The sequence below is a fragment of the Pelecanus crispus genome, chromosome 2, assembly GCF_030463565.1.
Source record: "Pelecanus crispus isolate bPelCri1 chromosome 2, bPelCri1.pri, whole genome shotgun sequence".
Taxonomy (NCBI): domain Eukaryota; kingdom Metazoa; phylum Chordata; class Aves; order Pelecaniformes; family Pelecanidae; genus Pelecanus; species Pelecanus crispus.
Genome location: NC_134644.1, coordinates 40,244,264 through 40,269,977, shown reverse-complemented (window position 1 = coordinate 40,269,977; position 25,714 = coordinate 40,244,264). Strand labels below are relative to the sequence as shown.

Here is a 25,714-nt window from a genome sequence, read left to right as displayed (position 1 = left end):
ACAGTTTCCAATAGTAGAGGTTGGATTTTTGGAGAAGTGTGGCTCAAATTTATCAGAAATTTGGACCATGGATGTTTCAGGAAAATATATTTGGGGTTTGGTGATGAGCGTTTTTCTAGACAAACTGCTTCCTTCTCGCCACCATTTTATTGAAAGATTTCTGATTGGTTATTTCAGATGGTTACTCGCATGACTTCTGTCACTGAGATGTTTTAAAAAAACCCAAAAAACAAAAAAAACAAACCCACAACCAAAACCAAACCAAACAAACCAACACCACAACAAATGTGGTGACAATTTTGATGATAATGCGTTTTGCCCTTTAAGTGGGGAATGCAGTTTTTACTTGTGTTGCTGAGTGAATGCTGTCTCTACAGAAGGATGTACTCATGGCCCATCTTATTTTTCTCTAATTCTACAATGAAATTGCAGGCAGTATAATATCATACTTAATTTGTAAATTACAGGCTCTTCAGCATTATCAAAAAGGCTTAAATGGGGTTGCAAAACATTAGCTAGCTATAGTAGCTCCACTCCTCCAGACTGGAGGAACGAAAACTGATTTTCATTGCTGGCTGGTCTTTACTGCCTTTGGGCTGGGGAAGCAAGTTTTATATGTGTATTACTTTTTCCCTTGTGCTTGCTGTCTGTCTTTTTTGTCATAAATGTGTAATCTGCAGTTGAGGCATACTGGCAAGTAATTGGTACCGTGAGGCATTATGTGGTGTTAGTGATTGATAAGTAGTATTAATTCTTTATTCAGGGTGCATCAGTGTCAAGTTTGCACTGCTCAATTTGGAATTACTTGTGTGTGATTCAAAAAAATAGGAAACGTTGATAAGATGGTGACTCTGTAATTTAGACTTCTTCTAAGCAGGGATAAACAGGGAGTAGGTTGTCTGGGGTGGGGGGCTTGTGTGTATGGTGGTGGTGTCTTGGGGGAAGTTGAGTGTTCTAACTTCTGAAATTGTCTTCTGTGTTTTAGAAGTGACTTCTTGGGTCTCGGCTCTAGTTTTTTTATCAGATCTCTCCTGCCATGAACTTTAGTTTTCTTCTTGTATGCTGCTAGCTCTCGAGTAGGGATTCGCTGAATAAGGTTATTTTGGCAAGGAAGAGGAATGCTTTTCACAATGAAATGTCAGTTAACGTGCATTAATTTTACCATAGTTGTGACACAACAGTAAAATTAATAGAAATGTCTTGCAACTTAGAATTTCTTGCTGCTTATAATCTTGATCCCTCACCCCCGGTGTATTTGAAACTCTACTAAAAAGATCTAGACACCTGAGCTGAGCTTAGGCCAGAACCAGGATGCCAACTGATGATCCGTCTCTTTTCTGATTTATCAGCGGCCTTCCCTCAGAGAGCAAACTGGTCAGCTCTTGTTCATTTTTATCACTCACTGTGATGTGAAAGTGATTTTATTTTTGATTAAGCTATAAACTGGTGCAGGGAAATTGGCATTGATCCTGGAAGAGTTGAGAAGTATTTTGTGCTAGTATTTCAAAAGTGAATCTTCATCAGTCTTTTGTGTATGGCTAAGTAAGTTCTCTTTATGTGTGCCTTCAAAGGGACCTTAGATCAGCCGGAACTAATCAGAAGTGCTGGGTCGTACTTGCATCCTCCAGAGTGTTTTCTGCAAAATAAATTGCATCTCTGCCTTCTCTTTGCTTATTTACAGTAACAAAACAGTTGAAATTGGATTTCAGTATTTTTGGCCCTACTCACTCCAGCTTCTTTTCTATTGGCTATTTTAAAAATAACTGCTGAAACGAACTTCAGACTTTCCAAAGAAAATGTTTCTCGCTAATTGTTGCATATGAAGGTGACACCATTTTTAACGGTGTAGGACAGCCTCAAGTTCCTGTCTCTGGAGACAAGTGAATGGTGATTTCTAACTGATGGGTTAATCTAAAGACGTGGTGAGCATTTGTCAATCTGTGTGTGTCAGGAAAACACTAGTTGACAATGTAGGTATTAAGAGTTCCGTAGGGAGAAGCATGCTTGTCTTATATGTGACTAATGTCTTTAGAGTAATTATGTTTTCTAAAATATAAAATGTACAATATTTGGAAGATGCACTATTATGTAGTGTTTTTTTCATAACTCATGCAGAATGCTAAACCATACTTTTTTTTATTTTAAATAAAACCTTTTTTCCCCCCTCTTACCACAGGATAATGAGAAAAGGACCCCTTTACATGCTGCTGCCTATCTGGGAGATGCAGAAATTATTGAACTACTTATTTTATCTGGTATGTTTTGTTCCTGTTAATGGAAAAAAAATAACTATGCACATACAAAGAAATATTTATGTACATCTTAGTCTGTGTAGCTTTTATTGAGATATTTAATGTACTAGAAATTAAAGATGTTTGTACTGAAGTTTTGGTTTCCAGATTTATCAGTGTTACAATACTGTGTAGTTCTGCTCTAAAATATTTCTTTGTAGAAAGCTTTCTCAGTGACAGCTATTTTTATTTGTAGCTTGATCAGCTTTAGGTAGTTTAACTCTAGTTTAAAGAAGTAATAGTGTGTATGTTACAGGTAGATGTTAGCAGCATTGCTTTGGTTCTGAAATAGCCTTCAGAAAAACAATTGAACATAGAAGATGGCATCCCAAGTTCGTTACATTATTTTTAAGTATCCTTTGCTGTTGGCTTAAATGCACATAATACAGTTAGGATCAGCTGAAAATTTTAAAATTTGTCTTTTTTCTATTTATTTGTATTAAGACAAAGTGCAAGGTCTGTAAAACAGTATACTTCCATCTTTTTTTTTAAAAAAAAAAAAAAAAAAAAAACCAAGAAACTAAAGCAAAAACCTGAAAGCAAAACTTCATGACTGAGATACTGAATTGATTTTCTTTGATTTTGGATGAATCTACCCATCAGGTAGCTTGAGGCTGAATTCATGATATGGAGCTTTAAGGTTAAATAGAAAGATTAAAACTTGTAACAGTCCCACATAGAACTACTTTAATCTTCAGTCTGCTTAATGGCACACCTTACCTGTGCAAAGCTGGCTATTTCCACACCACCCCCCCATCAACCTTTAATAACAAATTTTGCTTTAAGGAAATGTCACTTTTAAGATTGCAGGAGTCACTTCCAGACTTTCAATTGAAATTGCCAGGCACAAATTAATTTGTTATAATTTAGCAAGATATAATCTTCTCATTATATATATAATATGTACTGTCTCTCTATAATTATATATACTTATAATTAATTAATATCACACTATGCATATTTTTATACATATATTTCTCATTGAAACATTCTCTAGTGATAATTTTTCCAGAAGAGTTCACCTGTGTTGCTGAGCAGGTGCTGTTTTTCCCTATCAAGAAAAAACCCCAAGTTCTGGTGACTCTTGAAAATATATAATGACCCCTTTCTTCTGAAAAGGGATCTTGGATTTTTTGTTTGGGTTTTCACAGTTATTAAAACAAAACCAAACAAAAACCCCCAAAATCTAACCATGTTTTAAACTTTGCAAAGTTGTAGTCAGCTACTTCTGTGAGTTAAGCTTCTGACTGTTTTGGGTGAACTGAGTTGAGTTACCAGAACTGTGACTGAAGAAAATATCTCTTTCTGGGGCAAAGGGCTTATGGAAGGAGCAATAAGCTCCTTATTCAGGAGGATATTAATGAATTCAGATATTAATGAAACGAGATCCTGATTGGGGGATGGCAGTAGGGGAAGAAAGGTTAGTCATGCTATTTGGGCACATCGCCTGGGGATAAGTGTAAGAAAAATCGGAGAATGAAGGAGCAAAGTGAAGAGCTAAGAACTAGGGCTGTATGAATAGTCCAAAGTTGAGCTGTTGTGTGAAGGAGAGGTTGTGAGGTGCTGCTGTGTCTGCAGATTGTTCGGGAAGACTGGGAGGCGCTGATATGTCTCTCAATTTTATTAAATAAATGTTTACTTACACAAAACAAGGGATTAAATAGTTGCAAAATCAAAAGCATTGAAAGCTGTGGAATGTATAGCCAATATCAGTCTAACCTTGCTGTGCTCATGTGCTGTGCTGTGGACCTCAATTACGTCTTTGTGCCTTGCTGTGGAAGCACAGCCTCATGAATTTCACAGGGAGGGGCTGCGCTGGGAATGAATCAGGGTGGTACAGTGAAGGAGGCACAGATACCAGTTGTTGGTGCATCTGTAAGTGAATGAAGAGGAGCATTAATTGCAGGATGAGAAAATGATGTCCGCGTGTTAAGGCTGTTCAGTTTGAAAGGCTGTGCTGTACTTGAGCGCTAATCTGTATATTACCTGCACGCCATCTGTGGTTTTAGGCAAGCAGCTTAAAATAGTCGCCAGTTTAGTCTTCCTCATTACTACATGCTGGATTTGAAATCTTTGTGGTTTGTGAAGTGTGAGTACTCACAGTGGTATATAAAGTGCTGCACCAGCTACATCTCTGAGAAATTAGGTCTAGGTGTCTCAACATGTACAAGCCAAGATTTTTCTTCTAGCTCTCTTAATTGGAAGATGAGGAACAGAGGTTAAGTGTATTTATCCTCTCCATTTCATAAAGATACGGAAAATTCATCTATTGTGTTTCAGCTGGAAATCAAATCTCTCCTTTGAGACAGATGTACAGTGTTACATTTTGTTCTAATAGAGGAGCATTAGGGAGCAAATAAAGAACATCTGTTACCACAGCAAGGTTTGAAGAACGCTTGCCATGTTGCAAGATCTCTTTTTGAACAATAAGAAAATAGTTTGAATAAATAACATTTCTGAACAAGTCTCCTCTGCAGTAAATTTGCATGTAAAAATTTCGTATGTGGCTTTAATTGACCTACTGTAATATATTTACACAAGGGATTTGAATTAAGTAGTGAGGACTACTTTCATCCTAGCATTGCTCACCTTGTGAGAGCTTGGCTTTGCAACTTGTAATGCCCTCTAATGTACTATTACTGGAATGTCGTTAGGAACCACTTTACAGTTTTCCTGCTGTGCAAGCTACCCTGCAAAGACTGTTTGCTTTGACTTTCTTCAAACTGGACTTCAAAATTACTCAAGTCACTATTAATCTTTGCACTACCAGTGGCTCTTACCTGATTCTCATTATTCTCTATTCTTAGTTAAAGTGCATATCATATGTTACCTAGACATAGGGGTAGACATAGACAATTTTTTAAATTGGATTGGGACATCTTTTGCATCCCTGTCCAGGGGATCCACGCTGCTTTCAGGTATGTATTTTGGATCATGTGTTGCTGTTAAAGTATCTTTATATTACTTTGCTATAGACCTAAGCAGCCCATATTGCACATTCTGAAGATATAACTGATTCAGCCTATTTGCAGACCTTTGTGGAATAAGTTTTCAGTCATAAAAGCATACTTAATTAGTTTTTGAATTCTTGTGATATTTTCCCACCAAACCTCAAGGTTGCTCTGTGACCTCTCCTATTGTAGTCTCTTACCTGGGCAAGGGACCTGAAGGTGATGGTTTGGATACACAGTGCTTCACTTAACACTAATAAACTTGTCCCTTGAGGACGTGAACATCTTGGCAGCAAGTTGTCATACCAGTATGGTCTGTGGAAGTCTAAATATTCAAATCGTCTCTCCCTGTTAGATTGTAGCTAGATAAGCAATTAGCATTCCTAAATTACCTAAAAAGGTAAGGAGGTGAACAGTAAATAAACAGGAGGCATAAAGATGGTTGTTTCTAGTGTACAGAATGATAGAACAAAAGCTTATATTTTAGTCACTTGAGAATCATAATTTTAGAAGCATTTTCTTTTTTGTATTACTCTGTGAAGAGTCGCAATGCCCATCACAGTTATATTTTTATGATGTGTGTACAATTCTGCACCCTGGTACACAAATACATCTGTCTACTTTGCATAATTGCACTGACTTTAATTGTGTAAATCCCTGATGGCAAACTACTGAGAAGTAAAAAAAGTAAAATAACTAAGTCTTAACTGAATGTTCAACTTTTTGTTCTTTTCAAGAAGTCCTGATTTAAAAAACCAAACCCTTCTTTCAGTTAATTCCTGCATGTGAACTGTTCTGGGGAGGCTTCTTGGTTTATAAAAAATCATTCTTTGTGTTTGTCCTATGCTTTTTTAAATGCCATCAGAGTCTATTCTTCAGGCAAGTGACATGTGAGGAGCCGTACAGATTAGTGCGATCCTAGAATGTGTTCTTTTGATTAGTAATTTTTTTCATGTGTTTTCTTTGAAATACAATGCAGAGTATTATTGCTTTCACTGAAATCAACGTAATTTATGAAAATAAACATGCATTATCTGTTGTTTCCTTTTGAATAGATTTAGTTATTATATTGCACTGATATTTAAATACTAACACAGCACATTTCTGTTTGTTTAACCCAAAGTTTTCAATGCATGGAGCTTTGCGTACATGAGTGTGTGGTCAAACTCAATCTCATTAAAGTTTGGCAGCCCATGTGTTTTTGTTGTGCTTTCCTCTGGGTCAGCTGGAAAATGTAAGAATCATGCTGACACTGGAAAACTGTTGTTACAGTAGTAACAAACAGATTTTGGAGGATAGTAAAGACCCTCTAATGTGACTCCACTCTACCTGTGTTTCTTTTGTCTAATTCTGAAGCTATGCAAGTGTTAAAAGTCCGTGCAATGACAGTCACACAGGTCAGCTGTTGAAAGGCTGTCACTGCAAAAATATCAGCCACGTGAAGCTCCCTTTGTTTGGATTGCAGATGTACCCACACGCTGAAGGCGTTTCACAGGGGCCCCTTTTACACTGGCTGTATCTTTCGGCCGCTTCCTCTGCTTTGGACAATGATGTTGGCAGCCGTTTTCTTTTTTGAGCTGTCGTAACTTCCCTCTGGCAGCAGTAACAGTCAGTTGCTGTGAAGAAAGTAGCTCTGATGCTCTTTGAGAGAGAAAATGAAGCTGACTTGTGAAAAGGGAGAAGCGTTCAGTAGCTCAAGGAGTCCGAGAACCTCCTGTTGCTCTCTGAAGCTTGAGGAGGTGGTGGCTGAGATGCAGCAGAAACTATGATGTTCTGAAAGGAAATGGACTTCTTATATTGACACGGCAGCAAAGTTCTGGAGGATGGCTTTGACTTGATTGTGGTTTTCCTCCCTTTTGTGGCCAGTGTATCTCCATATGTTTTTTCGTTTGTTTTTTTGTTTGTTTTGCTGTTGGTTGGGTGTTTTTTCCTATAGATCCTCTACTATGCATTTAGCATATAAATAGGAAGAAGCTTTCTCTCAATAAGGTCTTATTCATTATTTTTGCAGCAATAATTTTCCAAGTATCCAAGTTTTCAATAGAAAATTACCCTAGATTTCTATTACTGATTGCTCCAATTCATGTCTCAAATCTTCTTTTACTTTACAGACTTTTTCTGTATCTCTTCCTGAATGTTCACGTTTTCTGTCTAAGGAGACGTTTTCTTCTCCATCTGTTCATTCCCCAGTCTAGTCTGAGAATTTCTGCTTGCCACTTTAAGTACTTCCATGGTCATCTTTACTAGATAAAAAGTGGGTCATTTAAAAAGAAAAAACTTCTGAAGCTAATACTAGCCCTTAGGAAAATAATTAAATAGAATCTAATTACAGTAAGACTGCTGGTTATTCTCGGTGATTTATACCTGGGATCTTCCTAATTTCTGCAAAGATGATTCCTAAAATTATTTCAGTATACTAGTTGTTAAGACAAAGTTTGTTAGCTTTTTAAAATGCAATCTAAAGATCTTATTTACATCTTTTACTCCTAAATAAACATTTCAGAGCTTTAAATACTGAACATCAGGTGTCCGTATTGTGTATGTGAATGAAAACACTTTCGCTTTATTTGCTTATATTATGATATTGTTCAGTCCCTAGCACATCTTGTACAATAACAAAGGAAAATACTGTCCTTGATAGTCTAAAAACACAGACTACAAACAGAACAGTGGAAGGCAATTCAGTACTTAAGTCGGTACTGTGAGCAAAGATGAAAATGTCATGTCAGTTCTGTTGTATTTCTTTTCTGAATCTATTTCCAACTAGTGATGCGCAAGTAATGTAGCCACTGCATTCATTAGTATTCCGAGGACATTTACAAATAGGAAGAGTTCTGGTGTAGAGTAGCTTGGGAATACAGTCACAGCAAAAGTTCTTATGGAGAGGAACACAAAGGTGATGTGCTGAGACACGGCTGTATATAGTTATGTGGCATTTTATGGATGAAGAAGGAGGTGGCTGTTCCTTGCAGCATTTCCTGCACAGTCATTCATTGTCTATCCCTTCGAGAGATGGTTGAGATACTAGCTTGTGTTTGAATGTAAGGATATCAACATTAATGAAGTAGCAACTGGATTGCAGACACATACGTCCAGGTATTGGTAGCTAACAGCACGTTTAAATGTGCAACTGCCAGATATGGACTGATATAATTAAAGCTTCCAGGGTAGTTCTGTAAATCAGTGCATGTATTGAGTTGGAAGATGTCTCCTGGAACATAACTTTGCTGAAAGTAAGCATCACTGAGTTTTTAAATAGCTTCTGTACTAGATTTATTTAATAAAACATGTCTTTCTAATTTTCAGTCTTGTGAATGCAGCTTTGCAAAATGAAATGTAAGATTCAAGGAGAAGGGAAGAAAAATATGTAATACTCCTCCCTCTCCTCCCTTCCCCCCCCCCCCTTTTTTTTTTGCAGAGCAAAAATCCTGCTTTCATATTTGCCTAGATGTGTAAAATTACTAGGCTGTACTAGCAAAGTTGGTGATGAAAGGGAAGATCTTGTTTAGTATTTTGGTTTAGTGCACCAACATGGAGGAATAAGTTGGTTTGTCTGGAAGGTGCAGTTTTAGGGGAGTGTCACTTACATGATCAGTTCTTAGGTTCAAGTAAAGATGATGGGTATTTGTGTTGCAGTATTGTATTTAATATCTCTGGCAAGCCCCCAAATCCTTTTCCTGCAAGCTCTATGACATTAAAAGAATTGAAATATAAGAACTTTTACCTTAAACAGATTAAATATTTGAGCAGTTTTAATAAACATTTTAAGACCAGGCCCCTGAAGTCTGGAAGATCCACTGTGGTGGGTTTTTTTTTAATTTGATTTTGTTTGGTTTTACAAATTGGGGATTGAGGTACGCTGCACCGTGTTTTCAAAGAGCAAACTGCATAACTGGCATTTGAAATGTGAGAAGTGCCCTGGTTAACACTTCAGCAGGTTGAGCTTCACAGAGATAATGTTGCATCGGCAATGTTGTGCAGTGAATTATATGCATACATGCATTCAAACTGTTTTTAAGCAAGCCATGAAGCAAATAATCTTTAAGCAAAAGATATTCAGTAAAGGTGTAATATATTTTCTAACATTTTTTTGCAGTGATCTGGAGTAGAGCTTTACCCCAGAGCGTGAAGTCTGTAACCTTCCTTACTGTTGCATGGTAGGAGCATGATAGATTTGAGGGAGCTTTATGTTTCATGGAGAGCATCTGAAGGGGGAGGGAGGAACAGTAACATTTTCCCAAAATCATGTGCTAGGGAGTAAAGAATAGCCTAGAGGGGTATTACGACCTCAGATACAAAGCTGTTTGGAGAAGCTGTTTTATGAAATTTAAATCATTCTTGGCAGCATGTCTTCTTGGAGAAATTTAAGGGGGAAGTATCTCTATGTTAATTTAAAATATTATTTTGTTTAATATATCTAGAGCTACAGATTTCCTGATTCCCACATTAATAGTGCATACACATTTTTTGGTAGTATGCTTATTCTGGTTATTACTTGAAAACTTTGTCTTTCATTCTAACAATTTCAGAACTCTTTTAGGAATTGTTTGTTGTGGTGGTTCTTATCTTCAGTCAGTCCATCAGAGATTTAGATCTTTTGTCAAAGTCAACTTTGTTTTTTCCTTTGTCAGACAATCTACAAATTTTTTGTGCATTTCAAAAGTTAACTTATTTTAGTGTCTGCATATTACACTAATTTAACTATGGCATGTCCTAGACCTAGGCTTTCTTGCTTCTTTGGGTGGAGGATCACTTAAGGGGGGTGGGGCAGATATTGTTTTGTTGGTTTTGTTCTTTTGAGAGGACCATGTTACTTTTATGTATCACTTCACATTTCCTTAGGCGTTTCTTTGGCTAATGCCGATCCCTCTTTCTTACCAGAAACAACAAACACTTTGAGATATTCTTTTTCCTTAGTCCTAGCAAGTTTGATTAACCTACCACTGGGAAGACCTTTTGTACTGTGTCATTTTGTATTTATTCCTGCTATCTTCTGATGCGATTTTTAGGCTGTGTGTTAAAGTACCAGAAATGTCAGTGAATGACAGCTGAACCCATAAACATGGCTTGGACTCTAAGCACATTTTTCACTAGAGCTTAGGTAACTGTCACCTCCTTGGAGTGGAAACATGCATTTTTCCCCTTCTGCTGGGCATGGTGCTTCTCCTATCTCAGGCTTCATCATCTGAGGAAAATCAAGAGAGTGATTAGTGACCTAGTAAACTCCCTTAATTCCTTTAAAACACTTCAAAGACATTTGTATCCTAAAATTAGAAATAGAAATCAGTTAGACTTTGAAAGTCCTCATTCCTTGGTTGTTGGCTGTAGATGTGAAGTCAGGTGGAGCTTGGAGCATCATTTTGGCTCTAATTTTTGTCTTGTCTACTAAAAACAAGGTGGGGCTAACAATTACCTGGAAGACAATCAAGAATTACAGATATGTTTGAAATGTGTTGATTACATTCTCACTTACTGATCGTTCAGGTTATTGTCTTTTGGGAAGGATTACCAAAAATCCTAAGACATTTCTGGTAACATTTAGAATCCTCAGATTCTTTTTTTGCTCAAGTTCTACGCAGAATTTGATACAGTACATTATGTTATGGTACATGATATGGTGCAGTTCACTAGGCCCTTAGGATGGTTGACAAAAGCAGATAATTTATGGTAAGACTAAGTTTCTTAAACTTTTGTTGGATTGTGGGGGTTTTCTTCAAATGGACTTGGACTTTCTTCACATTCCTTCAAATTTATTTTTCAAAAACTTTTGAACTTGGAAAATAGGATGATACCCAAAGCTTCTGAAATTTGGATAAGGAAAGAGGGAAATCCCTGAAATTGTAGCCAGCAATTAGATGTCAGGCTCTGTCTGATGCTTGGAAGACCTAGGGTCAAAGTGGGAGTTTGCATCCAGCATCAGCTTCCATGTTGTGTTTTTAAGCCTGAAAGGGATGGATTGACTAGAAACCAACTCAGAGAATTGACTTCAGATCTCTGGTTTGCTTAGTATATACAACCATGATTTTGTACAGACTGCTAAGTTTCTTGGTCAGGCTGTTCAGCTGGACTGGGAGAGACTTCTTTGCTGGTGCAGGTCTGGGAGACTTGGATCAAAATACCCTGTCTGTCAGTTGGGTACCCTGACCAGCAGCCTGTTTGGCATTTTGTGCCTTACTGGCCTTCCATCCTTTTCTATTCTTTGTGTAGAAAAAAATAAAAGTTGGTTCTGACATAACAATATTATGTTCAGCCTGAGAAATTAATAAGCTCTGACCGTATAGCATTAATGTTACTGTGTGATATCACATATTGCTCTGTGAACTCTTTCCAGCCGTATTTCCAAACTATTTTTAAAAAAAAAGTAACATTTTGTCTAAGGTATGACATCGCTGTAAAATCTCAGCAGTTTTCAAATAAAGATGGCTAAATTTCCACTCAAGGTATAAAAACCCTATAAGGATATATATGTGTATGTGTATATATATATATCAGTAAGAAATTAAATCATTAAGCTTAATCAATAAATTTTCTTGTTTGTTGAAGTTCAGTGGAAGTTAGAAAGTAGTTCAGTTTCTTCCTTCAGGGAAAAAAAAAAAAAATCTCCAAATCCTCCTTTCCTTTTATTATTAAGAAAATTAAAATCCAAACCCAGGCTTGTGTCCCTTACAGATGTTTGTGCGACTTTTTTTTCCTGGCAGCAGGGACAGCTGTTTCTCGTGTATGCTTTTAAGAAGCAGAGGGGTGTGGTTATTACAGTCTAGATCATGAAGGGAGGTACAGGAGGTCCTGAAGTGGGCTAGGTGACCTGGTGGAGTGGAGAAGATTCATTCCCAAATTCCCAGTAGGAGAAGCATCATTCTACATACCTAGGCGTCAGACTCACTAACCACAAGGAAACTTGGAGGCATGGGGAAAAAGTGTAGCCTCTTTCTCTATTTTAATGGAGATTTTCAATTGTAGTGGGAAAATATGAGCTTTTGTTGCTCAATGAAGGCAAGGAGTCAGTCTTTCATACCCAACAGTCTTTTAGGTACCTTTAGAAACACAAAAGATTATAGAGGACTACCTAGTGTAAACAGATGGGCACACTGATGGAAGAGTATTATGGGTGCAGTGTTAAGAGAATTTTCTCAAAGGGTGGGCTTCAGCTGGAGAAAGGACTCCTGTTCCACTTTTGGCATCATTCTGTGTTAATGAGCCTAGAATAAGTATCTTCCAATAGTTTTATCTCTGTACTGGAAAATATTTAAGTCTTTCTGTAAATATATTGTAAATTTCCGTTTTTCTTATTTTTTGTTACAGGAGCTAGAGTTAATGCCAAAGACAGCAAATGGTTGACTCCTTTACACAGAGCTGTGGCATCTTGTAGTGAGGTATGCTTTTTTTTTTTGACTGCTTTGTGTTAAAATAAGACATCTCAAATTACCTTCTGTTCGTCTTTGTTCGGTTTTTATAAACTGAAACTACTCCAAATGTTTGGAATTGAGAACACTTGCAACAGTTTACTTGAGACTATACGTATCATATGCCTGAGTAGGAAGAAAGGGGAAAATTATAAACTTCCAGTTCTCAGGTTTGCGCTCAAGTGCCATTACCCTAGCAGAGGAGGATTCTGCATGCAGTGTTCTCAAGTCCAGGTTACTTCTCTTAAGGTAACCAGAATGGTTCAGCGTGAGGGAAGTAGAGATGAAAGAAGATTTAGTACAACTTTTGCAGCCTTATATTTGCATTTCTTCTTTTTTTTTTTTTTTTTTTTTTTACATTCTTGTCTGTTCAGGCATTGAAGAAATAAATGGTTCTATAGGTCTGCATATTTTTTTTTAAAAAGTGATTAATGAGTAATGATAGTATTGAGAATAATTTTAGAAATTATAAATAAAGTTTTTTTTAAGTCTACCAGTGACACAATTGTGAGAATATAGTAATGTAAGAAATGAATTTGCTGTTTTTCCTTTATTGTTGATGTCCTAATAAAAATTTTAAATGCCTGTAGAAGATCAAAACAGACAAATGCTGAGCTTGTTATGTGGAAGAGTTTATGCAAAACTATCTCCTTTGAGATCCTGAGTCAAATCAATGCTCATTTCAGTATGTCTCAAAAATAAAGGGCTTTTAAAGATTCTGTGTAAATTTTTGTTTGAGACGATGCAATTGAATATTTTGGTTTTGGCAAGCATTAAGCTTCAAGTATTTGATCCACAAACTATCTAAACAAGCCTTGTTTCAGTTTTTGCTTTTGAATTCCCTGGATAACTTAGCTATTAATGCTAGTGACAAGATAATGCAATTTATGTGGAGATTGTGTTATTCAAAACAGTGTTTGAAAATGAATCTCCAAGGGCGCCTGACTCCCAAATGCTGTTTATTCTTCTTGAGGTATTTTTAGGCTGCTCCTTTGGGAGCTGACCAAAGCACCAAATAACTGCATTCTTCAGAGCTGAGGGACTGTAAAAACTCCTTATGTCAGTAACGCTGGTAGAGAGGAGTGCTGCAGACAAACTGGACCTAAACGATAACTTCAAGAAATGCAACCTTTAAAATGTGGAATATTTTAAACAAAATACTAACCAAAGGCAAATGAAACATGTAAACCAATCAGTCTACCCTAGAAGCAATGATAGGTACCTGTCAGAATTTTCTGTTTATAAATACAGTAAGTCATAGGAGCCCACATACGTAGATGGGGAGGTGGTTGGTACGTGTAGGCACTGTTTTCCAGCTGACAGGTGTTTTTTTACGTGTTAGATGAAAAAAGCGGTAACAAAGAAAACCTCTTGATAATGATTTCAGTGATTTCAGTAAAACATCTGGACTTAACTCTTGAAGCAAGGACAGCTGCAATTAAACAAGGACATTGAAACATGCAAAAGAGCTGGAATTATAGATTTAGCTGTCAACTGCATGAGTTCAAGCAACTTCATGTCAAGACCGTCTGGCTCCAGGCCTTTATATTCATGCTGGAGTGTGTCTAAAGAAGGGCAATGAAGCTGGTGAAGGGTCTGGAGCACAGGTCTTATGAGGAGTGGCTGAGGGAACTGGGGTTGTTTAGCCTGGAGAAAAGGAGGCTGAGGGGAGACCTTGTTGGTCTCTACAACTACCTGAAAGGAGGTTGTAGCAAGGTGGGTGTTGGTCTCTTCTGCCAAGTAACAAGCAATAGGACAAGAGGAAATGGCATTGAGTTGCCCCAGGGGAGGTTTAGATTGAGTACTAGGAAAAATTTCTTCATGGAAAGAGTTATCAAGCATTGGAACAGGCTGCCTAGGGAAGTGGTTGAGTACCCCATCCCTGGAGGTATTTAAAAGAGGTGTAGATGTGGTGCTTACAGACATGGTTTAGTGGTGGACTTGGCAGTGCTAGGTCAACGGTTGGACTGGATGATCTTAAAAGTCTTTTCCAACCTAAAGGATTCTTTGATTTCTGTGCCTGGGGTACGTTTCAAAAAAAAACCCAACCAACCAACCAAACAAAAAAACCTAACAAAAACCTGAAACCCTAAGCAGATTCAATAATTCTTGAAATTAATGAATGCATATGCACAAAAAAATATAAGAAACTCTTTTTATGCTGGTACTACAGTGCTTCCTTTTACAAAAGGGGTAATAGCTGTTCTAAAATTTCCTTGTTCTGATTATGTTTTTTCTTAATATTTGATTCAAAAAAGACAAAAGTTCAAAATATTGATTAGATTTTTGAAGTACTAAATCTGCTTGCTTCTTAGAGAATAGAAGCTATTTCATTTCTCATTTAAATTACAAGCTTGTGATGCAGTATTTTCACATTTATGCTTGTTCCAATTTTATTTTTTATTGACAGTAGAAGAAATTTGAGCATTTTAAATCTAATTTATTGTAAAAAATAGAATCAAGTGTTACTTAGCATTCTGCTCGTGGCTGAGAATAATACCTAGCTATTGTACCACAGTGTAATTCGAAATTTCCAGTAACTGCTTATGGTAACATGTTTTAAGTTCAGAGTGCCAATCATTTATTTGTGTGCTCAGTGTTTGAGTTGGAAGTCACTGAAAGCAATTACTGAATTGTGGGAAGGTCATGGAGTTGATGTAAAGTGCAGTATTCGTTGTCATGTTGATACTGCCAACAGATTTTTTTTATGCATTCCAATTGTGTGCACATATTCTAATGGGATTTGATTATCTTGCTGGAAGAATTAGTCTTATTTATCAAATTTTCACAGCTTGTACTTTTAGCAAAAGGAAATGAATAATCTTTTTGTCAGATGGCATTCAGTGCAACATTTTGAAATGGTTTACAGGAGTTTTGCAACAGTGTATGTTGAAACTTTTTGTGACCATGCTCTGTTTTATCTGTGGTTCTCTAAACATATGTTTAATAAGCTGTTCTTCTCTTTGCCATTTCTAGACTTGGACAGTTCAAAAATTTTGCTTGGCAAATTGATGAAAATGCATTAAAGTTCATAGTACTTCACTAATCCTTAGCAATGGAAGAAATCCTAAGGAGGTTTTTTGAGCTTTGGAAATTAGTTGTGATGACAATACAATTTGCCAGCCGCCTTAAGGAACTGGATAAAAGACCGGTAAATGGTTGATTCAGTTGAATCCTGTAGGGAGTATATTGCTTATGTTTTTGAGAACATTCCCAAAGTCTGGATTTATGATAAAGTGCAAATCCCAAAGCATAAAATGATGTTTACAAAAGAACAAATTGCAAATAGTTCTGTTCCATTATACTGTCCTTGGATTTAAGGCTGGCATTTCAAATCTTTACTAAGTGGCTTCATTTTTTTGTAAATGCTTTCAGGATGCTGTTCAGGTGTTGTTAAAGCATTCAGCGGATGTCAATGCGCGTGATAAAAACTGGCAGACACCCCTACATATAGCGGCTGCAAACAAAGCTGTGAAATGTGCTGAAGCTTTGGTGCCTCTCCTAAGCAACGTAAATGTGTCTGATCGAGCGGGCAGAACTGCATTGCATCATGCAGCCTTCAGTGGACACGCTGAAGTAAGAGTTATTTCTCTTAGCTTGTTTCCCACTTGTCTTTTGGTCCCTTACATTTCTGATGTTTAGTTTCTCAGTTTAAAATCATATTTCCCCCATCCTCTCAGAAAACCCCAACCCCTATTTTGTATTTGAATTTGTTTTGTATGCATCTGTGTATGTTACATCATTTAGTTGGAAGGTTATTACAGCGTTCACCTTAAGACAGAAACAAATTTGCCTGAGTTAAGTGGAGTTAAACTAGTAATAGATAAATTGAAAATGGAAAAAAGATGTTTTTCTGTTCAGTAGAAAGTGAACATATGGAATGTGTTGTCACTGAAATGTGGAGGAAATACATGTAATAAGCTCTAACTTGGTAGTTTTCAAGCCCTGAAAAATGACTGCTGAGAAATTCCCATTGAAATTGTGGATAAGTAATTGGAGACAAATTGGCAATAGGCTTGCTTTTAGTGATTACCTTTAGCGAGTCCCTTAGCCTGAAGATTTCCACAGCTTTGCCATATTTAACTGCAAAATGTTTTTGTTGACATTGAGTTTTGTGTTCCTTACAGTCAATCCATTATTGCTGCCAAGGTAGGCAGCCAGTTTTTTCAAGCTTATGGAATATTAAAAAACCAACACATTTAAATCCTTTGAAAACACATATATTTTTTGTTTTCTCCTACGATTTTCTTTGTCTAACTTAAAGCAGAGTTTTCCATTATGACTGGAGGATTTCTTTTCTTTCTGTTTATCTCAGATGGTCAGCTTACTGTTATCTAGAGGGGCCAATATTAATGCATTTGACAAGAAAGACAGACGAGCTATACATTGGGCAGCATTTATGGGTATGTACATATTTCAGTTGATTACTATTGTGGTAGTAAAAAAAAAAAAAAAATCACCTTATGTTTAGTGGTTTTATATATTCCTAGGAAAAATACTTACATTGTAAGCATTGAGGTTATCTGTGTGTCTGCCGGAAAACCATTAATAGTAGACTTTAAATTGCCTTGTAAATGTGTGTTTGTGGTGAGAAAAATCGATCTGTTGGAAAAAGAAAAGTAAGGTAAGTAAATTTGTTCTTTAAAAATAAGCAAATCTGTTCCTCAGTCAGCAGGATTCTAATCACAGGTGAAAGCTTTTGCAATAATGCTAAATAGACAGTAAGCAATTAATACAAGGACCACCTGAAGCAGAGGATCATTACACCAACCTTGGCGATTGTATATTAAAAGAAGAATATTTCATCCCTAAAACTGCAAATTCTTGCCTTGCCATTCTTATTCCAGGAGTGGATTCTCATGGTATTGATCAATGCACTGGCAGTACTGTCAGAGTAATGTACTTCATTGTCTTTTCATAGAATCATAGAATGCTTTGGGTTGGAAGGGACCTTTAGAGGTCATCTAGCCCAACCCCCCCTGCAGTGAGCAGGGACAGCTTTAACCAGATCAGGTTGCTCAGAGCCCCGTCCAACCTGACCTTGAATATTGCCAGGGATGGGGCCTCTACCACCTCTCTGGGCAGCCTGTTCCAGTGCTGCACCACCCTCACTGTAAAAAATTTCTTTCTAATGTCTAGTCTAAATCTAGCATGGGTTCATGAAAGGCAGGTCGTGCTTGACCAACCTGATCTCCTTTTATGACCTGGTGACCTGCCTGGTAGATGATAGAAAGGCTGTGGATGTCATTTACCTGGACTTTAGCAAAGCTTTTGATGCCATCTCCCGCAATATTCTCCTTGGGAAGCTGGCAGCTCATGGCTTAGACAGGCGTAGTCTTCGCTGGGTAAAAAACTGGGTGGGTGGCCGAGCCCAGAGAGTAGTTGTAAATGAAGTCCAGTTGGCAGCCGGTCACGAGCGGTGTCCCCCAGGGCTCTGTTTTGGGGCCAGCCTTGTTTAATATCTTTATCGATGATCTGGATGAGGGGATTGAGTGCACCCTCAGTAAGTTTGCAGATGACACCAAACTGGGTGGGAGGGAGTGTCGATCTGCTGGAGGGTAGGATGGCCCTGCAGAGGGACCTGGACAGGCTGGACCGATGGGCTGAGGCCAACTGTATGAGGTTTAACAAGGCCAAGTGCCGGGTCCTGCACTTCGGTCACAACAACCCCATGCAATGCTACAGGCTTGGGGAAGAGTGGCTGGAAAGCTGCCTGGCCGCAAAGGATCTGGGGGTGTTGGTAGACAGCCGGCTGAACATGAGCCAGCAGTGTGCCCAGGTGGCCAAGAAGGCCAACAGCATCCTGGCCTGTAACGAAGCTGGTGAAGGGTCTGGAGCACAGGCCTTCTGAGGAGCTGCTGAGGGAACTGGGATTGTTTAGCTTAGAGAAGAGGAGGCTGAGGGGAGACCTTATTGCTCTCTACAACTACCTGAAAGGAGGTTGTAGTGAGGTGGGTGTTGGTCTCTTCTCCCATGTAGTTAGCGATAGGACGAGAGGAAATGGGCTTAAGCTGCGCCAGGGGAGGTTTAGGTTGAATATTAGGAAAAATTTCTTTACGGAAAGGGTGGTCAAGAATTGGAACAGGCTGCCCAGAGAGGTGGTGGAGTCCCCATCCCTGGAAGTGTTCAAAAAACGGGTAGACATGGCACTTCGGGACATGGTTTAGTCTAGTCTACCCTTGATTGGTTTAGAGTAGACTTGGTAGTGTAGGTTAATGGTTGGACTGGATGATCTTAAAGGTCTTTTCCAACTTAAATGATTCTATGATTCTATTCTTCTTTAGTTTAAATCTATTATTCCTTGTCCTGTCACAACAGGCCTTGCTAAAAAGATTCTCCCCATCTTTCCTGTAGGCTCCCTTTAAGTACTGGAAGGTTGCAATAAGGTCTCCTTGCAGCCTTCTCTTCTCTAGGCTGAACAATCCCAACTCTCTCAGCCTGGCCTCATAGGAGAGGTGTTCCAGCCCTCAGATAATTTTGGTGGCCCTTTTCTGGACCCGCTCCAGCAGGTCCCTGTCCTTCTTGTGCTGAGGGCCCCAGAGCTGGACGCAGTACTCCAGGTGAGGTCTCACCAGAGCAGAGTAGAGAGGCAGAATCACCTCCCTCAACCTGCTGGCCACGCTTCTTTTGATGCAGCCCAGGATACAGTTGGCTTTCTGGGCTGCAAGCGCACATTGCTGGCTCATGTCCAGCTTTTCATCCACCAGTACCCCCAAGTCCTTCTCCGCAGGGCTGCTCTCAATCTCTTCATCGCCCAACCTGTACTGATACCAGGGGTTGCCCCGTCCCAGGTGCAGGACCTTGCACTTGGCCTTGTTGAACCTCATGAGGTTCACACAGGCCCACCTCTCTAGCTTGTCCAGGTCCCTCTGGATGACATCTTGTCCTCCTGGTGTGTCAACGGCACCACTCAGCTTGGTGTCATCTGCAAACTTGCTGAGGGTGCACTTGATCCCACTGTCTATGTCATTGATGAAGATGTTAAATAGCACCGGTCCCAGTATGGACCCCTGAGGGACCCCACTTGTCACCGGTCTCCATGTGGACATCGAGCCATTGACCACGATCCTCTGAATGCGACCATCCAGCCAATTCCTTATCCATCGAACAGTCCACCCCTCAAACCCATATCTCTCCAATTTAGAGAGAAGGATGTTGTGGGGGACTGTCGAACACTTTACAGAAATCCAAGTAGATGACATCCATTGCTTTTCCCTTGTCCACTGATGCAGTTACTCCTTCATAGAAAGCCACTAGCTTGGTCAGGCAAGACTTGCCCTTGGTGAAGCCGTGCTGGCTGTCTTGAATCACCTCCCTGTCCTCCATGTGCTTGAGCATATCTTCTAGGAGGATCTGTTCCATGATCTTCCCAGGCACAGAGGTGAGGCTGACAGGTCAATAGTTCCCAGGGTCCTCCTTTCTTCCCTTTTTAAAAATGGGCACAACATTCCCCTTCTTCCAGTCAGCAGGGACTTCACCTGAGTGCCATGACTTTTCAACTATCATGGAGAGTGGCTTGGCAACTACATCAGCCAATTCCCTCAGGACTCTGGGATGCATCTCATCAGGTCTCAGACTTGTGTACATTGAGGTTCTTCAGGTGGTCTCGAACCTGATCTTCCCTTACAGTGGGAGGGGCTTTACCCCCCTGGTCCCCATCTTGTGGTCCATTGATTCGGGAGGGGTGAGGAGAGAGGTTGCTGGTGAAGACCAAGGCAAAGAAGTTGTTGAGTACCTCAGCATTCTCCTCGTCTGTTGATACAAGTTTGCCTTTCTTGTTCATCAAGGGGGGTACGCTTTCTTTAACCTTCCTTTTCTGGTTGATATACCTGTAGAAGTCCTTCTTGTTATTCTTCACGTCCCTTGCCAAATTCAGCTCCATCCTCACCTTGGCCTTCCTGACCTCCTCCCTACACAACCGGGCTGTTTCCCTGTATTCCCCCCAGGACACCTGTCCCTGCTTCCACTGCCTGTGCAGTTCCCTCTTACTCTTTAGTTTGACCAGCAGGTCTCGACTCAGCCATGCTGGTCTCTTCCCTTCCTTGCCTGATTTTTTACACTTGGGGACTGATAGCTCTTGTGCACTGTGGAAGGTGTCCTTAAAGATCTGCCAACTCTGTTCCGTTCCCCTGTCCCTGAGGACCTTCTCCCAGGGGGTCCTTCTGACTAACTCCTGGAAGAGCTGGAAGTTTACTTTCCTAAAATTTAGGGTCCTGACTGTACTCCTCGCTTTTCCCATGTCCCTCAGGAGCGTGAACTCCACCAATGTGTGATCACTGCAGCCCAAGCTGCCTCCAGTCTTGACATCACCGATGAGCTCAGTTGCATTGGTGACCATCAGATCCGGTATCGCATCCCCTCGGGTAGTTGTGTCTATTACCTGGCTTAGGAAGTTGTTGTCTATGCATTCCAGGAGTCTCCTGGATTGCCTACAGCTCACCATGTTGCTTTTCCAGCAAATGTCGGGGTGGTTGAAGTCCCCCAGCAGGACAAGAGTCTGCAAGCGCAAAGCCTCCCGGAGCTGGAGGAAGAAGGCTTCGTCAGCAGGTTCCCCTTGATCAGGCGGCCTGTAGTAGACACCAACCACAAGGTTCCCTTTGTTGCCTCTGTCTCTGATTCTTACCCATAAGCTTTCGACCTGCTCGTGGCTATTCTTCAGGGACAGCTCTTCACACTGTATTGATTTCTTTACGTAGAGGGCACCTCCGCCCCTCCTTCCTTGCCTGTCCCTTCTGAAGAGCCTGTAGCCATCAATAGCCACATTCCAGTCGTGGGATTCATCCCACCAGGTTTTGGTTATGGCGATCAGGTCGTAGCTGTCTAGTAGCACAGCAGCTTCCAGCTCCTCCTGTTTGTTCCCCATGCTGCGTGCGTTCGTGTAGAGGCATTTCATCTGGGCTGTTGGCTGTGTCACCTTCTTAGTGGAACATCCCTTGTTTCCCTCAGGGTGTTTCACGAAGGTTGCTTTGTGAGCGCTATCTCAGGAGTCCCTGGCTCATCTCTGCCAGACTTCAACTGTGCTGCAGCGTCCCCATCATGCCTCTGCGCAATAGGTTGAGGGCTCACAGTAGCACCCCATCCCTCTAACCATTGCGTACCATCCCACAGCTTGTCACAGGCAAGCCTGGTACGTTCCCCCTCCCCCTTCACATCTAGTTTAAAGCCCTGTCAATGAGCCCAGCAAGCTCCTGTGCAAAGACCCTCTTTCCCCTTTGAGAAAGGTGGCTCCCATTTGTCGCCAGCAAGCCTGGTGCCATGTAGGCTGTCCCATTGTTGAAGAACCCAAAGTTGTGACGGTAGCACCAGCGTCGGAGCCATGTGTTAAGAGATTGGATCCGCCTATTCCTACCAATGTCACCTCCCACAACTGGAAGGAGGGAGGAAAAGATGACCTGTGCCCCCGATTCCCTCACTAAGCGTCCCAAGGCTCTGAAGTCTCTTTTAATCACCCTTTTGTCAGACTTTCATTTTATTGAGTGGTAGGAATTGTTTTTTTCAGCATAGCTATAATAAATAGTAGAGCTTTGTATCTCAAGCTTCATTTAAAATGTGAGCGATATAAACCATTGGAAGGTGAATCATAGAAAAAGCAGATTAAGAATTCTAGGCTGATACTGACCTTTGCTTTGGCTAGTCGCTTTGTTTCTGAGTAATTCATGTGCAACTGCAGATTTTATTTGTCATTGCAGAATATGTTCTGCCTGCTCAGAAGCCAAAAAACATAATGCCTGTTTAACTTCCAGAAAATGTCTAAAAATGCCTTTGAACACATGCAACCTGTCGTATATGAGCAGTGAACAATTAAGTTTCAGTATCAATTTCAGGAAGAAGCCAGTTGAGATGATTCCATGGTCTTGATTGTTATTCAGTATTTAATTTATTGCTTCATAATTTTATCCAGCCAAGGGAGAACAACAAAAGCAGTAGCATCAGTATTGTATGAATCTGCATGCCTGGGAATTTCTTCGAAGATGAAATGGGGAAATAAGTCTTCAAAACATAACAGGAACAAAAAAATTACATATAATGATGATCTGCATTTTCCTAAATTTTAAATTCTCCAGAAAATACATATCTATATGCCTAAGATACCATCTTACAAAAATTAGGGAGAAGAACAGTCAGGAAGAGAACATGGTCCTATTATTTATGGCAGCTTTTTTTCAGAGGTGATCTAGAGATATGAATGTTTTTGTTGCAGTTATAAGAGGAAAATACACTTACATTTATATATAGGGTTTATAAAGGAGCATCTTGTATTTTTGACAAACATTTAAGTTAATGTAGAAGGAGAGTAATATCTATACTGCCCCTTCCCTCAGTAAAACAAACTAATTTTACTGTATCTGGTATCAAACAAAAAAAATACACACACATAAACTAGGAAATTAATGGACTCATTACATTGACATCTCTAAGTCTAGGGTAACTCTGTCTTGGAATTGTGATCTTGGGCAAAATGCCCCTAATATGCAGTTTGGTATTAATGTTCATTATTGTGAACGAGAGAATTACTTATAAATAGGCATAATGATGTGCAGTGTGTATGCATGGAGGGTGGTTCTTAAAAACAGACTTAAGGTTGCTAATTAAATGCATTTCTTACCTGTGATTCTGTGGCATTGAGGATCTTCTATAACTGCTTTGGATTTGTTACGTTTATCCAAGCAATGTTTCCCAGTCTTGCCAGGAGAGAGCAAATGGAAGCAGTAACTTAAAAGTGGAAATAAAATTTTGAACTTGCATACTGAGCAAAACAAGAGAGCAGTGCCATGTGGGGCAGTACCTATTTAAATACAGTTGCCAAAAACCTTACCCTGAGTTTTGGAGGTTGCTAATGAGTTGTTCATTGTATGAAATGTGCTTTGGTCTGAGGGCTGAGAATTCTGGTCTTTACAAATGCAAACCCACACATCTACAAAATTGGGCTTGTTTGTAAGATCTCGACGGTTGTAAAAGCGATCTTCTCACAAACACCTGGGTTCACACAAAAGTGGAATTATTCATTGTTGTCTTTGCACAACTCTGTTACAGACCAATTTCATATTAGTCTTATGTCCCTAACAATACAGGTCTGAAATAATCTGATAGCAATGTAAAAAATAAGGCTGTGAAATCCATATGTGAAATGCTAAAAAGAACAACAGGATCCTGTTGAGCTGTCTTCAGAGGGAGAGACTTGAATGTGCCAGTGAATTATGAAGTGATCGTCATAGCATTACTACTCTAACTTATAATTTGAAGCTGTATGATACTGCGCTTCAAGTACTGATACCAGTACTTGAAACAGAGAAGTTAAAGAACAACCTTCATTATTGATCCAACGTTCTTTGCGATATTGTGTATTAGTATTTTTTAATCTACTTACATATGCAAAGCAATGTCTGTGACAGGGTGCCCAACACCTTACTCAAGGTGATGATTTGCAAAGTTTTGTTGAATGAAACTTGTGCGTGAGATGGCAGAGATCTGATGAGTGTCAGTGAGAGGACACAGATGTTTTTTGGCTTGTGCTCACCTAGATGAGAGAAAAGTCTTCTATTTTTCAGATAAGCTACATTTATTCCAACTCAGTCAGTACTATTTCATAGGCTATTAACAGGAAAGTCTGTTAATGAACAGTGTTTGGGTGGGGAAAATGTGATTTATCTGACATCGATCAACCTAAATATCCTTGCAGACAATAGAGAAATGGAAAATACCTATTATAGATCTTTTTCTATAGATAGAAAAAGCTTTTGAAAGTCTTCAAACACGGAAAAAAACCCTGTGACATTCTCTCTCACAGTTTAGAGCTGTTTTATACTGCTCCATTTATTTGAAAAAAGCCTTAAAGCTTTTCCACCATATAAAACTGACCGTAGAATAAAAAAGAAGTTAAGCTTTTCGTCACTCTACTATAAATAACTTTCTAGGGTTATATCCATTGTTTCCCTTCCTTCCTGCTTTTCACCCGGCTACATTGCTGTCCAGCTGCAATGCTGTGACTAAAATGGACTTTCATCCTTGCATACTAGTGTCGCCCTCATTAGTGTATCGGGATGTCTCCTCAGCACTTCCCGCTTCAAGTACCTTGCTCTTCTGTTTGAGTGTCTTCCACTGATTGCTGCTTGCGTTTTCAATGCAGGTCAGGGATTTTGGTTTTTTTTTCCTTCTCTTTAAAATTTTTCTGCCACGGTTCTGTTCAGTGTCTCTCCTCCTCTCACTGCTTTCAGTATCTTCTGTACTTCTGTTTCTCATATAGGGCTTGTTTTCATTCTTGTCCCTGTTATATTTGGGTCAGAAGATGAGTATCATGTTTGCATTTCTCTTTCTCTTCTTTCCTACAATACTGAAGTAATTCAGAAGTGAAATATTGCAGCACTTCACATTGCGCTGGTAAAGTCTATGTTTCTGATCAGTATAGCTAGGTGAAATGTCATTTTTTTATGTTGCTGGGCATGAGTATAAAATACGTATCATGGTGACTGAATGTTCATCAAAATAGCTTTGTCTGTATTCCTTTGGGTAGATGCTTCCTATTCAAAGGTCTGTAAATTCTCTTAGTCATTGAAAAAGCAAAGACCCTCATTTTTTATGAAGCATGTAAGCTGAAGGCTGGATTTGATACTTTTTACTTCTATGTCTGACTGGATAAGCATAAGTATTCAGTGTGCCACTCACCACTTTTTTTAACTAAGGTAGGGGTGTCATTTAAAAGGTAAAGCAAAGGAATCCCACATCTGTCTGTATGGGTCAGTTACAAAGGTAAAGCACTAAATGTATCGTGGTCTGTTTAAGTCAACTGTGCTCCTTTGTTCTGCAGACTTTGCCATGATTATCCGTGTGTTTTCAGTGATTGACTTGTTTGGCGGTTAAATTAACAACTGAGCAAGAATGACAGATGTTTTTATTTATGTTATTTTCATATCTTTTTCTCTTAGCGTGCAGTGTCACAACTGCATGTGAGCTAGTGGGGGAGCATGCGGGCAGGGTGAAGGGGAAAGCTGGTTGCCCTTTGCAGCAGCGGTGTGATGTTGGGGTCCCTGGCCCAGCCACAAAGCTGGCGGTGAGAGCGACTGCCCACTGC

At 39.5% G+C, this 25,714-nt stretch overlaps 1 protein-coding gene across 2 annotated transcripts in view; it reads left to right on the top strand.

The window, feature by feature from the left end:
• ANKRD28 (ankyrin repeat domain 28) overlaps positions 1 to 25,714 on the top strand; it is an 87,154-nt gene that overhangs the window by 20,057 nt on the left and 41,383 nt on the right. For both annotated transcript variants that reach the window (XM_075706463.1, XM_075706462.1), the window contains exons 3-6: positions 2,177 to 2,255; positions 12,545 to 12,615; positions 16,021 to 16,221; positions 16,961 to 17,048. In XM_075706463.1, coding sequence (XP_075562578.1) covers positions 2,177 to 2,255; positions 12,545 to 12,615; positions 16,021 to 16,221; positions 16,961 to 17,048 — 439 coding nt within the window. The remainder of the gene's footprint in view (positions 1 to 2,176; positions 2,256 to 12,544; positions 12,616 to 16,020; positions 16,222 to 16,960; positions 17,049 to 25,714) is intronic.